Source organism: Daktulosphaira vitifoliae, unplaced genomic scaffold, assembly GCF_025091365.1.
Source record: "Daktulosphaira vitifoliae isolate Bord-2020 unplaced genomic scaffold, ASM2509136v1 Scaffold_1, whole genome shotgun sequence".
Taxonomy (NCBI): Eukaryota; Metazoa; Arthropoda; class Insecta; order Hemiptera; family Phylloxeridae; genus Daktulosphaira; species Daktulosphaira vitifoliae.
The window spans coordinates 79,784,907-79,800,848 of record NW_026099572.1 but is presented as its reverse complement, the minus strand read 5'-3'; the positions used below and the strand labels follow the sequence as shown (position 1 = coordinate 79,800,848).

Below are 15,942 nucleotides of genomic sequence, written 5' to 3'. Positions count from 1 at the left end.
AATTTGTTTTAAATTGAGGTAAGGTATTTTTTATTACGCTCAATTAATAAATAAAAAATAGCTTTAACCCCCCTAAAAAAAGTAGGAATGTAATAAATAACTACTGGCATACAGATTTTATGAACTAATAAAAAAATTACTAACTTTAACCTTCCGGTGGGCGCGTAATCGAAACCCACACGAGTAAGCGCGTAGCAGCACTTAGTGCTGCCTGTAGAATATGACCTTTCTCGCCTGAGCAACGGCCCTGTTTTCAAAAGAAAAAGTCAAAAAATAGAAACAACATTTTTTATCAATTTTAATATAAATTTATTGAATTTATTAACAAATTATAAATATATATTTATATCAAAATTCAAAAAAATATTGACTTGAATTAAAGGAACTAAAAAAGTAGTAACTTCGTTAAAATATTTACTTGAGGGTTAACTTTTCCCAGTTGAAAAAAATATAAAAATTTTAAAATTTTAAACTTAACTATCACAATGATTTCTTATGTACAATTATCACATGTTGCAACGTGTCTGGAATGTTTCTTACAAACAAATTGTTCGCAGTTACAACATCTGACCGTTGTACGATTGCACTTTTTTCCGCCACAGATGTGACAAGGTCCAGATTTTTTATCTGTTTCTGTAGCACTTATTGTTTGAGGTTGGTGATGATATTTGTCCAGAAATATTTTGATGTCTTTAGGAAGAGTGTTTATCTGAGCTCTTATTTTCAAATGAGTCTCTAAAAGTTCAAACCCTAAGTCACTTAGGAATTCACGGCGACGTTTAGTGGATAGGTTATTATGGTAAAATACTACCTGAGAATTTATACCAGCCAAATCTAAAAAACTAAAAAAAATTCTTAGGGGCCATCTCCGTGTTTGCCGTGCAGTTGAGTACGCAGCGCACATCTTATCCACCGTATCTACACCTCCTTTAGTAGCATTGTAGTTGATATTTATCACTGGTTTACCGGTCTTTTCATCAATACCTTCGCAGTCATGCATTGTTGATAAAAGCAAGACACATTTTTTTCGTTTGGTTTGGATAGAGGCAAGTATTTTATCGTATTGAAATCCATATAAGCATGAACCAATTTCTCGTGACTTCGTTACAAATTGAGGAGGTATCTCTCTTTTGTTGGCTTTGAGAGTTCCAATCATAGTNCAATTTTTCTCGATCAAAGTTAACCTGGTTATTATTTACAAATAATCTAAGTAATTTTTTGTAAAAAATATATCATTTTAAAAATAAAATTTTTAAATTTATTTTTTATTTATATCAATTAAATAGAAAGCAACGTATATTAAAACCTTTTGTTTAGGGTTTATAAAGTATTTTAATTTCTGTGCAAATATGATAAAAATAAATATTTTAATTAAGTTATTATTTTATTAAAACTATGTTACTATTTTAAATTATAAATATTATATACGGATGTAATAAATTACAAATATTGAGAAAAAATTATCATTTGACTTACGATTACTTAGCCAATAATCTCACATAAATTAAATTATTCATTGCAAGTCACGGTAAAATAAAATATACTAATATGATATCTTAAATCATAGATATTTTATACAAATAAATACATAATTATCTAAAAGTTTGTGGAAGATAATATAGCGCTTTTGTATTAAGAAAACAAAATTAGTCGTTACGGTCTCTCCTATTTGACTCGTCTACAGGATGGTTACTGATGTGGTTGTGATCATAATCAGTAGTGGTAAATTGATTAGCGTTTAATGCGTCATCGGGTTTATTAGCAAGCCCATAGGTTTTAACTTTGGAATGACCCTGTATGATCAAGTACATGGGACGTGCGCTCGGGAATGAATGTTTGTTATTTGGAAATATCGGATTTGAAGTAGGTGGTACTTTTGGAGTAGTGTTGCTGGTTGTTGAAATGACTAATGGAGGTGTGCCGATCGTTACTGTTGTTCTATCGACTTCTTTTTCCAAGAGTACTTTAATGGCTGTAGTCGAAATAAAAGGCTTAACACTAGTCATTGCCGGTGGAGGTGTTCGAATTATTGGTGGATGTTTGCTCTCGGCTAATACATTTCCTATGTCCGTCATATCTACAGATTTAACCGTCGTTATAATAGATGAATGTGAAGATGGCTGTGAATACGGTGGAGGTGTGAGCATCGGCAAAGGCGTTCGAGGAATCGGATAATGATATCCGCTCATTACAACTTGTGGTCTTTTTGGTACATATTGCACATAAGAAGGAGCTGTTTGAGAAGATTCTTTGTTTGAAAAGTCCGTCAAAAAGAAACGTCTGTTGTAGTTTACAGCTTGTAATGATGGTATAGATGCAGTTGTAGAGTATAAACGTTGGTTAATAGAGGAAGGTGGAGGTGGCTTCCAATAATGAACTTTATCGAGGACTGGAGGTAAATAATCAAACGTTGGATCGTTTTTAAGAGGATCACCGCGTCCTAATGGAGTCCACTCGTCGAAATCCATTCGTGGAGATATAATAGCCCGACTGTCTTTTGAACCGTTAGTAGCTGAAATAATTGTAAAATATTATTTATTTTTGATAATAAAAAGTTTTACAAATATATTGTACACAGAATAATTCATTTATCTTGTACCACTTAATTAGATTTTATCAATTTCTCAATAAATAATTTTAGTGTTCATCCCTTATACCTTATGAGAGTGTCAAATTTATTTTTTTTAAATGGCAACATGTATAATTAATTACTTAATTTAATATATAATGACCTAATTTAAAATATGACAGTTATTTTGATAACTCTTAGATCAGTATTTTTGAAGATATTAATACTTTTATACTTAGGCAGGAGAAAGAGTGTGGTCGTGAAATGACTAGTAATAAAAATAATAACACTCGTGTTTCACTTCCAGTCATTACTGTTAACTTTTAATAACTTCAAAAATATTTGTGCAAAAGTTGTAATCGATGAGTCATTTTTTTAGTTAGATCATTATCTAATAAATAAGCTAATTAATTATGTATATTGCTATTTGACAAAATAAAGTAGACATCCTCATAAAGTATAAGGAATGAATATAAAAAAAACTTTATGGTTGATAAATTGGGAAGAACATGTAATTACATTCTTTTAGCTAAAAGAAACAAAAATTATCAATATTATTTTTATATTTCGACTAATTAAGCAGTTTATGATAAATGAATCACTATCTTAGTATTGGTTCATAATACAAAAAAGTACGTATAAAATATTTTGGAACCTCAAAAATCACATTAGTGCGGTACAATGTAGAGGAGATAAAAAAATATTTCTTCAGTAAAACTCTTCTAGTTACGCCTGTTTTTTATGATTTTCAGAAGTCTCAAATTTAATTTTGCCTACTAAACTATGAAATATTTTCTTAATCTTTACGTGTATACTTTGATGCTATACCATAGAGATATTTCCCATAAATTATGATTCCACGAAGAATTTGATCCTAGCTACTTCGTGTAACAAATTAAAAACTGTGCATAGCTATTAGGTGGTCTATTCACCATCTATACTCGCGATACCGCAGGCTACTAAACCATCAATGACTAATGGTACAGATACATCATATATTATACAAGGAACTATAAATAAAATAAAATATACGAATAATGCACCAAAACAACAGGAAAAGTATTTTATTACAATATATATTTTACAGTACACGATATTAGGATGCACCTTATTTTTAAAATCTTAAAATTTAAGGTGTGTCATTCGGCAATTTTTTCCTACGAGTCTAAAAATTATCTGCAAAATTTTAGCATTTATGACATGAATAAGAGGCGCACTCTAAGCTCAAAGTTTAGAAAAAATGCAAAATTTTTTGATATTTCCATACAAGTTTTAATTTTTTTTTAAATTCATCATGATAATTATTGTATAATTCATAATTTATCAACAAAGATTCGTATAAATGTATTGTACACGTTAATTATTATTATTACTTAACCAAAAAAACCTGATAAAAGTAACATTTAAAAAATTATCTTTTTCTTTTTCCTCGCCTTAATCCCAACTACTGGGGGTCGGCCACCCTTATCCTAAAATTCCACTTGACATTATCTTCTACGTCATCTACGCTCACATCAGCCGTTCTCATATCGCAAATATTTTAAAAAGTATAAATATATAACTTTGTCTTAAGCTAACCCTTTGCCATCAAAATGATGGAAAATGACAAAAAACAAAATATTAAATATTTCGAACAAATAATTTTTTTAAATAATACTTGATTAGATTAATAATAATAAAAAAATACTATGAAGTTTAAAACTATATAACATGAAAAATTTTTCTATGACTAATGATAATAATTATAATAATGTGCGTAGTATTTAAATTAAAAATATTTTCATTAATAGAAAACGTTATATTTACTAAAAAATACATACTTCTTTATAAAAATTATAATTGAATCACATATTATAATTAACCAATAGTTATATAGAGACTATAACTATACTAATTATCGATTGAGAACAATTGATAAATGGATATACAAAAAATTTGATATCATTTTTTTAAATTCATATTATAATGGAATTTTCAATTATTTTTACCACTTTTAACAAAGTTGGTTATTGTTTTTTATTTTATTGTTTTATAATAAATTTGAATTAATCATTATAAATATTTACATACTTGTCAATATTTATATGAGTACAAAAGCGATTGTTTGGCCTAATTTAGTATCTAATTTCTAATTAAGAATGATTATATTTATAATTAGTGATTAATATGTCATCAACGTATAACTCTCCCCGTGCTAAAACAATGCCAAAAAGTTCTATAGAGATAACAGAAAGAAAACTATTATGTTTGAAGAATTCATAATTATGGCTATGGCATGTCCGTCAAGTTGGTCGATAAATTATTATAAATATTTTATTCAATAATATTTTTTATGCGTTTTCAATTTACTTTTTAATATGTATGCATGCAAACGTTGCTTTACTCAGACTACAGTGTTCACATGTCGGCAGTAATAACAAGCCGATATGTCTGAGCGAAATAATTAAATTACATTCATTCGGTCAACGTACTTACTAGTGACGAAGTGAAAGTAGTCAAAGAAATAACTCAGTCTACCGCCTAGTTGACCGATAGCGATGGGTCATGTGAATCATTAAAAAGGGATGTCGCATAAGTTGAATATTTCAAAAAATTGAAAATGATAACTTAAATATTGAATTGTATATATTTTTTTGATAAACATTAGATAATTACAAGAATTATGTTTTAATTAAAAAACGCATAATAATTCTGAAAATGGTTAAAAAATACTTTGTTGTATCATTTATATTTTATTAATATATATGCATTATTAAAAGTATGAAAAGATTTGCATATTTCTCTTAGGTCGAAAATTGAGGTTTAAAAACACTTTCAAATAACCCAGTTAATGTTTAATTGCACAAATAAATAAAAATAAGTGTTTACTCTGCTTCAGTTATAAAACAAAAAAATTGAAATTTCAACATATTTATTTAGAATGATGTTAATACCAAATGTGATTTGTTTAACATTTTATATTATGAGAGAAAGATTTTGGATATATTAAGTTGATTATCTTTCAATTTAATTTACTGCCTAAATTGTAATTGAAATCTTTTGTCAACAATAATTAGTAAAAAACACATGATTTCTGAATCACAATTCTAGTAATCAAAGAATTGTATTTAAAAAAAATACAATTGCATAAGGCTATTACTAAACTAATTATAAAATAATACATGTAACACGTGACAGTCAATATTAAAAAATTGCAAATAATTATTTGAATTAAAATGTATTTTATATTAAACTGCCTTTTTATATTTAATTTATAATTTAATGGAAATATATATATATATCAGTTTATTAAAGATTACTTTTGAATAGTTTTTTAGAAAACTGATCACATTTAACACATATTTTTTTAAAATTTATTATTAGTATTTTAATGTTTTATTGATTATATTTGCAAAAATTATGATACAAAAATGTTATCATTTTATAATAAATTAAATTATAATTTATAAATTATATTGCTATTTTACACTTTTGATTTTTATTTACTTTTTAAATTTTGTTATGTAGTGGTTATAAAGAAACATGTCTCGTACAAAAATTGCGGTCGAATTGATTTAGTTGTGTGGAAGCAATATAAATAACAAAAGTTACGATAAACTTAAAAGTGAAAATCACTTTCTTAAAAATGATCCATACCAAATTCGTTACTTTTTCAGAATATTTGACCGCACAATTATTCAAACTGATAATTAGTGGAATTTTTGTAAAAACATATTATTACCGTTTTAGATTAATCATACAAAAAATAATATTTTCTCAATAAACTCTGTGAAAAGTAGTTTTGAAACTTAAAAAATATTAATATAAAGATCACTAAATCTAATTTACTAAAATTTATCAAAACTATTGAAAGTATAATTACTATCTCTAATTTATTTTTGAAATATAATTCAAATGAAAGAATTTATCTAGAAAGCATTTAAAGGTTTTTCACCTGAACTCTTCAACTATTGTATTTAAAAAAAAAGTTTAGGTTATCAGAAATTTTAATCTTGCTTCAAAACTTAACAAACTACAACATACAGATAAACCAGTAACAGTTTCAAAGATTTTATTTTAAGCGTTATGAATCATTTATTTTGAAAAGATGTATAGTCAAAAATTTAAATATATAAGAAAATTAAGAATAACTAATTTTTAAATAATATTTTGATTGAAAATTTTAAATTTGATAATTTGAATTTTTATAGATTATATTTACCTAATAATAAATTCCAATTTTTCAAGTTTATATTTTAACCAAGTAAAAGAAGTTAAAATATACTGTTTTTACCAATTCATAAATTAATTAATTCTCTTTTAATTAATAAAATAAATAAATCATAAAGTAAAATGTGTGCAACAGAATAATGTTAACTAAAATTATTAAGTAATATATTGTATTTTGATTTTTATCATATTTTAAATTATTAACAGTAACAAAACTTTATTATCTAACTTCAAAAAATAAATTATTATGTTTTATGATATCTTGTTAAAAACTCACTTATATACAACATACAAATATAATATTTTGTGAATAACAATTTACCAAACAACGAAAATAATTCTTTGTAATTAAAAAATAAGCTGTTATTACCAAAATGATATTGAATGAGCAATATTTATTAAATTAATCATACAAATAAGGTTAGGATAAGTCCCAGTTCACAGGATTATTCATAAATATACTTAATATTTAAATCGCCATATTTTGTTGAAATATAATATGATTTGACTGTTTTTAAAAATAAACGATGCATTTATAGCAACAAAACATATTCATTAGAAAAAGTGATTTTCAAAAATAAAGTGACTTTACCCCTTTTATAAATAAACGATTCATATAGTACGTTACTTATAAAGTGATAATTACATGAATTTAAATCAAATATGAAACTTATTGTCATAGTTCTATTAGCTTCTATATGACACGGGTCAGTAGTGTCAGCTGCCTTTTAGAATTTTTTTTAGTAATATCTGAAACTCCCTGTGGGTTTCATATATAGAATGTTCAGTAAGTAAAGAAACGGGTTTCCATTGTTCAATTGTTTTTAACAACTGATATGTTTCCTTACTTGCTGAACAACTGTATATATATATATACAGGGTGGCCCACCACTCACTGACAACTTAAATAACTTTTGATCCAGTTAATATTTTTAGCTGATTTTTTTTTAAAATAATAGTTAGACGTTAGGTCTATAGCTATATCTCAATAATTAATTTTTTTACATTTTATTAAAAATATTAATTATTTTTAAATTTTAAATAAAATGTAAAAAAAAAATCTAAGATAGCTATTTTGTAGAGTAGAATTTAAGAAAAATTTTAGTAAAAAAATATCTTATTAATATTCAGTAGTAAATATTCTGTAGCGTTTTGAAGTTTGTGAAAATTTGAATTTTCATGTACTATTTTACGGTATTAAACATTGAAATACGTATTGAGAAAAGGACAGAAGAAAACGCTATCTTTTCAATATACTTTTGAATGAGAGTGATAAGTAATAATTGCCTTATCTAATTTCTTATCATGGTATTTATGCCAAGTTTGTAATGTATACACATTATCATCATATGTATACACAGTAATCATGAAAAGATAGCGTTTTCTTCTGTCCTTTTCTCAATACGTATTTCAATGTTTATAACCGTAAAATAGTACATGAAAATTCAAATTTTTACAAACTTCAAAACGCTACAGAATATTTACTACTGAATATTAATAAGATATTTTTTTACTAAAATTTTTCTTAAATTCTACTCTACAAAATAGCTATCTTAGATTTTTTTTTTACATTTTATTTAAAATTTAAAAATAATTAATATTTTTAATAAAATGTAAAAAAATTAATTATTGAGATATAGCTGTAGACCTAACGTCTAACTATTATTTAAAAAAAAAATCAGCTAAAAATATTAACTGGATCAAAAGTTATTTAAGTTGTCAGTGAGTGGTGGGCCACTCTGTATATATATATAGAAAGTTCAATAAATAAGGGAAATAGTTCTCAATTTTCCTATTGTTCGTAACAAATGGAGTTGTTATTTTTACTATTTGAATACTCTATATACCGATTTTATATTTACCTTTAAAAAGCGTAACATGGTTATAAGTTGAGGCAAAAATATTTTTTACCAAAGTCTATTAAATATTTAAATAGATTTTTATAAACGACCTAAATATTATGCTTATAACTCAACAGTTCGAAAATATATGATAAATAGATGTATTTTATGCTACTTTAGATTTTTTTAGGATTATAAGGACATTAAAATTATAGCATTAATTAATTGGCTAATGTAAATTTCAGAATACAAAAGCTAACATAGTATTATATTAACTGATTACTATTGAAGCAATTAAATAATTAATTACTATACAACTATGTAGAGTAGATTTTTCAATTTTAACTTTCCAAAAATCTGAAATCAAAGATTTATACGTGTGTATAGTGTCATAAATTGTCGAAGAGCTTATTAAAAAATACATAGATGTCGTAATAAATTTGATGAAAATTATTACTGGTTGGCATTAAAATGAGATGGAAAACCGGTTGCTTTAAATGTTAAACAGTATTATTTATATGTAATAGTTCGAATCTAACAATTTTGCATAGATCAAATTCGAGTATTCAAAATGAAAACTTAATATGAAATCCGGTTTATTATTTGTATTCTTTTTAAATGATAAACTTACATGTGTATCAGTTAAATTTTTCGTTTACTGGAGTTGCATATTTTTCTCATTCACCTCGTAGAAAAAGGAAAAGTATTTAAACAACCCAAAATAACAAACTTTTGTTTTTAAAAAATTCGAATTTTAAACCGACTATCTATTTTTGTATTGACTACTTACTGGCAGATTCATGTGTCAAAGATTTACTGTTGGGTGACTGTACTGTACTTGATGCTCCAGTCGCTACAGTTATGATTTTAAGTACAAACAAATTTGCCACAAACAATTGTAACTTTTTCATAATTACACTGGCTGTCTAAAAAAACCTAATGTTAATTATTTTGTGGTAAAATTGTTTTGACCAATTAAAAAAAAAAACAAAATCGTCAACAACTAAAAATGATTTGCCAAGAAATCAGTGTAAGGCGAACAAAAGATTAATTTGCAATGGGCGCGCACCAGACAAAAAGTTTACCGGCATTTTCGTAGTGTTGGAGCGCGCGTAGGAATATGAACGCAAAACACACACATTCAAAATGAACGATACACTACTGAGCCACTTATTGCCGGCACAACGATGAATACCTTCCGTTCGGATCAAAACGTGGGGTAAAGCCCCCCCAAGTCATAGACGCCGGCGACGGGGGAAATCACATAGAGTACATAGCCGGCGCCGAAGGGGACACTTACTCGGACCAGAGAACGAGAAGACTCGGATAGTTTTGTGAATGAAATTGAATGTTTGACCGGTTGCTGCAGCTGCACCACACTCTCTCCACTCCGCTGCCGGTCCGTTTGAGTCTGTACGTTTTGTTTTATATTATCTATATCTATATCTCTTATGCCCCTTCTCTCTTTCACCTCAGTCGCGACTATCAGTTCCTCTACTATTTCTGCTAGACTGGTTTCGCATTGAATGCGCCTCTGTCGTTTCTTCGCTGTAGAAATTGAAATCGTTACCGGTAAATACGATGGGACGCACATAGCTTTAAGTATCTTATCTATGATACTACACGCGTCGTCATGTCGTACACACGAATCCGCTAGCCGGTTTATGACCTCTGCCCGAAACGAATACATTGTTGAAAGCAACCTTGTTTTGCCTTTAATATTACTGTTCACCATTCTAAGCCTATATGTCTAACGCAGTGTGAAACATTTTCATTTTATTTGCACAGGTTTTTTTTTTATTTGTAACGATTCTTGTATTGTAAAAAAAAAATTATCGAAATATACACAACTTATTATTATACAGTTTTTCCTGTGATTAATATTTTCTATTAACAAAATGCAATCAGACTTGGCAAAAAGATTGCAAGAATATGATATCACGAACATTGACCACAAAACCCTTAATAGCTGATTTTAGTATTTTATACCATTAATAATGATTCAATATATATATATATATATATATATGAGTATTTTAGTTTATCCATTTTAGAAAGATAAGTGCATTTTTCCAACAATACCACTATGCTAATTTTTTAATTTTTCTACAATTTTTTTTTAACGGTAAACCTTGTAGCTGAACCATAAAAAATATTTTTTAGACAATAAGTGATAATTAAACTTAATTGTAGCTGAACTTTTTCCTAACGGTTGCCAAAATGTTGGAAATTAAATTTCGACGTCTCTTCTATTGTGCTAACGTGATTATGCCCACAAAAATAACGTGTTTGAACATAAAATATTAATACTTAAAGTTCTTACTTAATAGGTCTATTGGAAATACTACAAAAATAATGTAACTTACAAAAGTACTTTTAAAGTTATATGATTAACAAAATTATAGATATGAAAAATGAAATAGAAAACGTTTTTTTTCAAATCAATTAACTAATTATTCAGTAAAATTTAAATAGAATATAAATTTTGAATTATCTATAAACTTTTATTAAATTAATAAAAATTGAATTTATTTCTCTAATAATTTTATATATGCTAATGTTTGTACTTAGGTATTCCTAATTTTTTAATGTGTAATAAAATTAACCAATCTAAGTTTTGCCTTTCTTATATTAAATTGTACACTCAATTTTATCGTTTATATTTACGGTAGTCACTTTTTGATGCATATTTAGTTATTGTATTTTTATGTGATTGACCTCAAAAATCATACACTTACTACAACAAATTTTCTGTTGTATTTTAATATACGTATAAAATGTAAAATTTTATTTTAAATATATAAAATATTTATACTTCATTTATCGAGTAATATACCAAAATATAAAAACTCTCAAGATGCCAAATTCAAATTATTTCGTAAGCTTAATATTTATTTTATTTTTTTATTAAATAAAAATTCAAGTTTTTGACATTTTGAGATTTATGTTAATATCGTGATCAGTATAAAGAAAGTCTCTATGAATGTATAGTTATAAAACATGTATTTATATTTATTATTATTTAGTATAAAAATAATGATTTTTATTAAAAAAAAAAGCGTTTTTAATTTAAAAGTAATATATTCATTATATAATGACAAATATTACTGCATATAATTGTTTTGGAAAAAAAAGTTAATAGTAATAGCGAAATCTTTCTAACACTAATCTATTCGACTATATATTTTTTTAATACTATGTTTAAAACTAATTAAATCATAAATTATTCTTTCAGAAACTTTCAATCCCTCATTGTTTAACCACTTTTTTTTAATAGCCTTAGTTTTTTATACATGAAAAATATTATAGAGTTGGAACAACCATTTAATAGTTACTACAACTGAAAAACATGGTTAATATAATGACTAAATAATTATATAGTTGGAAGAACTAAAATTTTATCGTTAAATTTATACAGTTGAATCAATTATAAAAAACAGTTAAAATCTAACCATTTGTTATGGACTTAATGATCATTTTGTTGAAATTAATATCAATTAACCGATTCATTTAGTTGGTATTAATTACATTGTACATTACTTTACTGAATATAAATGCTGACAGTTACTATACAATTTATAACAAATTAAGATGTCTTAATTACAATAGAACCTATTCGATACTTCGCAATACAAATACACACCATAGGCGTCACTAGAATAAAAATTTCTGGGGATACTAAATTCATTTTTCACCGAGCATTTTTTAACTTAACGGTATATATAATCTTCTAATTTTTGGCGGCTAAGCCTTTTTCTCCTTCCCCTAATTGTGTCTATGACGCATACTTGATAATTTATTTTACTCTCTTAGGATAAAAATGTTGAATAAAGCTAACTAGATTTTACAAAAAAATAAGTGCTACAATTTTTTATTTCAATTATAATATCTATATAATTCAACTACAATTTATTAGTTAATATTTATTTAAAATTTTCAACTAGATTATAATATATGATCAAACTCTTATAGGATAACTATATTTATTTAGTAATTCCAACTATTTTATTATAGTTTTGTCAACAACATTTATGTTATGCGTACTAAAATTTACTCAATTATTTATTATAACTATTTTGTTTTATTTCTATGTAGCTTTTTATACCGGTGATTTTGTACAAGTTTCATGGTTTCAACCCAATAAACCCCAGCGAGTGTTAATGGGTTGATGAGTGTTAATACACGTTAAACCTTGGGTTTAAAAAAGAACTATTTTTGAATCATTTAATAATCAAATTGATAGCATTATCATTTTAGAAAATCAAAAAAATATACAGAGTCGAAAAGTTTATAAAAAAAAATTTCATTTGAGTACAATTTTATTACGAATTTTCATAAATCATCCCAACGTTCGAATAGAAGGGATAAAATATATTTCAAGATAATTGTAATAGTAAATTAGCATAAAATACTTCGAATTTGATAAGTCTTATCAGTCTTTCGTTAATAAAATTTAATTTATGCTAAGTGGGGTTGCTCATTATATTATCTAATTTAATAAAATAATTATTACGATTAGCTACTTTTGTATCATAAATTAGAAAGTATAAGAACTTGAATCAGTTTTATATTTTAGGGTTAATACAATATGTAAAACTTGTATTATGAATGATTAAAATCTATCTGTATGAACGAAACCAAAATTTTGGCATATCGAGAAAGTGGTGGGCGGTACACATTGACATTAATAAAAAAATACAAAGTACCTGCGGCTTTTTGAAATGGCTACAGATGATTCAGACTATGTGATGAACAAATTAATACTTGGGTATGTGATGTTGTTCAATTACATTTCTATATATTTTGGATGTATCAGTGTGATTATTAAGTCTACTATTATTACACGATAATATGATTAAGATAAATAAAGATAACGAAAAACTATGACCTAATGTTATACTTGTACCAATAACTTTGTGATGCTTAAAATGGGTACCTAGAATTGTTTGTTTTGATACTAATTTTCTTCTAGTAATGACTTCAAGAAAGATTAAGTAGGTGATTAAAAAGTCTATAAATAATAATGTGGTTATACGAAAATAAATTCTTTTTGGTTTTTATGATGTAAATACAGTTTAAATACTATTTGTTTTAGGTTGGGGGATATCGAAAAACAAAGAAAATTAGTGTGTCGAGAAATTCGTGTTACAAAATTTACTTGCAATCAACTTCTGAAATATAAATTATGATAAACAAATAAAAATGATAATGAAAATAAGTAAGTTGTAAAAGATGTTTTGATCGTTTTCATTACATGTTAAAATAGTTAAATATCGATTGGGTGTCAGGTGTCAATACTAGAAAACTACTATAGCATTATATTAAGCATACAAAATTTAACATATAAATTATTCAAATTTTTTTTTAATTTACTCTTCCTAGTACTTGTTTTTACTTTAAATACGCAGATTTTGTAACTATGTACATCCTACGGGGTATTGAGTATCACTCAAATATGCATTAAACTGTACAAATATTAACCACAAGGGTTTTAAAATGTCATTAAATGTTTTATTTTAGTTTAAAATATTATTTTTAAAATCTTTATATGAACTTTAAGCTGTACATAATTTGTTATATTAGTATGTGATGCAAGCGGAGTGCACATATACCAGTATGAGCTGTATTCACCTGCGATACTTACCCACTGAATGGGTTTAAATGCTTGTTATTCAATATATATTTACCCTAAAGTTCTCAACCCATTTTTTTTTATAAAAAAATGGCTATTTGGAAATAAAAAAATGTATTTATTTTATTATTAAAAATTATCACAAATTATTAAAATAAGAATTAACTCAACATATTTAGATTAAAATTTATTAGATTTGTCGGAACATGGCCGGACACTCTATATAATGTTTATTTTCCTATTTGTTAATAAATATTTTAGTACTAGTAACTAGTAATCATATACTAGTAACTTAAATTTCTATTCATATTAATTTTACATAAAATTTGTGTGAAATCATCTAATTTAAATCTACTGCGATGTTATGAAACTCACAGAACAAAACACATATCTGATAAACGATCATAATTACCAGATTCAGAAATTTTGACAATAATCACGAAATGGTCATTTGTGGCAACTATTTATCGTTAAAAAATTGTCCATTCAGTTAAATTGTCATTATGATTTGCTCCTCTCACAGTAGTTCAGCCATACAGATTAATTTTACATCTCTACTATTTTACTTTGAAAATCGCGTTAGAATACAGCACATAAAAACATGAGTTGTCAAACCTACCTATGATCATGCACAGAAGTAGAAAATACATATTTTTCAAATTTTCAATAAAATATTTTACGAAGCAAAAAATTTATAATTTTGAAAAATTTTATTAGAAATATTTAAAATGTTAAATCTTAATAATAACGTTAATTTTGTTTAGTGACGTTAGACATAGAACTAAAATACATTATTTATATATTTAATGAAACTTAGTATTGAAGAACTATTTCACTGTTGAAAAAATTGGTAAAATTAAGTAATTTACCAAAATATTTCCTGTGCAATAAAACGTTTAAAATACATAATATAAATTCCATAAACTTCTGGTATGTTCGTCGAATAAAAACTATAGTCAATTAATTAGACGGTCAAAAATCATTAGAGAACTCTATTTAATGTGTTCACTGTATAAAACATAATCTGTGCTTACACTCCATAACAGATTACTTTTGACCCCTCACTAAAACCGTTGAATGTAACAGCATACTTAATGTACCGCATACCGGAAATTGACTTTTAAACAGCATATTTTCTTTTATAACTATAACTTCAACAATGTTAAATTTTACAAACCATACAGCTCATAACGGTTTTACGTATACCACTCATACGTTACATCTATCAGACATAATTTTGAAAAGAAAAACGAAAGTATGGGGTTTGGCACATCGACGATTTACACTGAAAGAGAAAACTACTAGACGCATTTAACTTGGCTTCAATATTATCACGTCTGCTGGCGTATGTCAATAAACCAAACACTATAGTACGCGAAAAGTATCACCAATTATCGTTTGCACATAGAAAGCACAACCGCTGTATTAGAATAATCATTAGTTACATTTACACATGATTTGTACACATGTAGTGGTCGTTGGAACCCTTTCATAATAATTATAATTATGTGAAGTAAAATAACAAACCTATTATAAAATAATAAAAGTGTATATATTATTTAATTAATTATAATTAGGCCACTGTTTTAAAAATGTATATATATATATGTGTATATATTTTTAGCTTCGATGCGAAGCTGAGAAGGTATTGGTTTTACTATGATGTGTTTTTTTTTTTTTTTTTTTTTTTT

The 15,942-nt window shown here is 25.9% G+C and overlaps 1 protein-coding gene across 1 annotated transcript; it reads right to left on the bottom strand.

Annotated features, from left to right (window-relative positions):
* Positions 1 to 1,297: 1,297 nt before the first annotated feature.
* On the bottom strand, positions 1,298 to 9,931 carry LOC126904478 (uncharacterized). Its single transcript, XM_050683550.1, has 2 exons — positions 9,410 to 9,931; positions 1,298 to 2,512 (listed from the first exon to the last, which is right to left on the bottom strand). The coding sequence occupies exons 1-2, from the start codon at positions 9,528 to 9,530 to the stop codon at positions 1,647 to 1,649; spliced, it is 987 nt and encodes a 328-aa protein (XP_050539507.1). The 5' UTR covers positions 9,531 to 9,931; the 3' UTR covers positions 1,298 to 1,646.
* Between the last annotated feature and the right edge of the window lie 6,011 nt (positions 9,932 to 15,942).

What these genes read in the sequence shown, in the direction of transcription:
- LOC126904478 (XM_050683550.1), bottom strand. Translation starts at nt 9,530, where the DNA reads ATGAAAAAGTTACAATTGTTTGTGGCAAATTTGTTTGTACTTAAAATC. An exon ending in TTTGACACATGAATCTGCCA is followed by an intron (nt 2,513 to 9,409) that starts GTAAGTAGTCAA and finishes CAATTATTTCAG; the next exon opens with CTACTAACGGTTCAAAAGAC.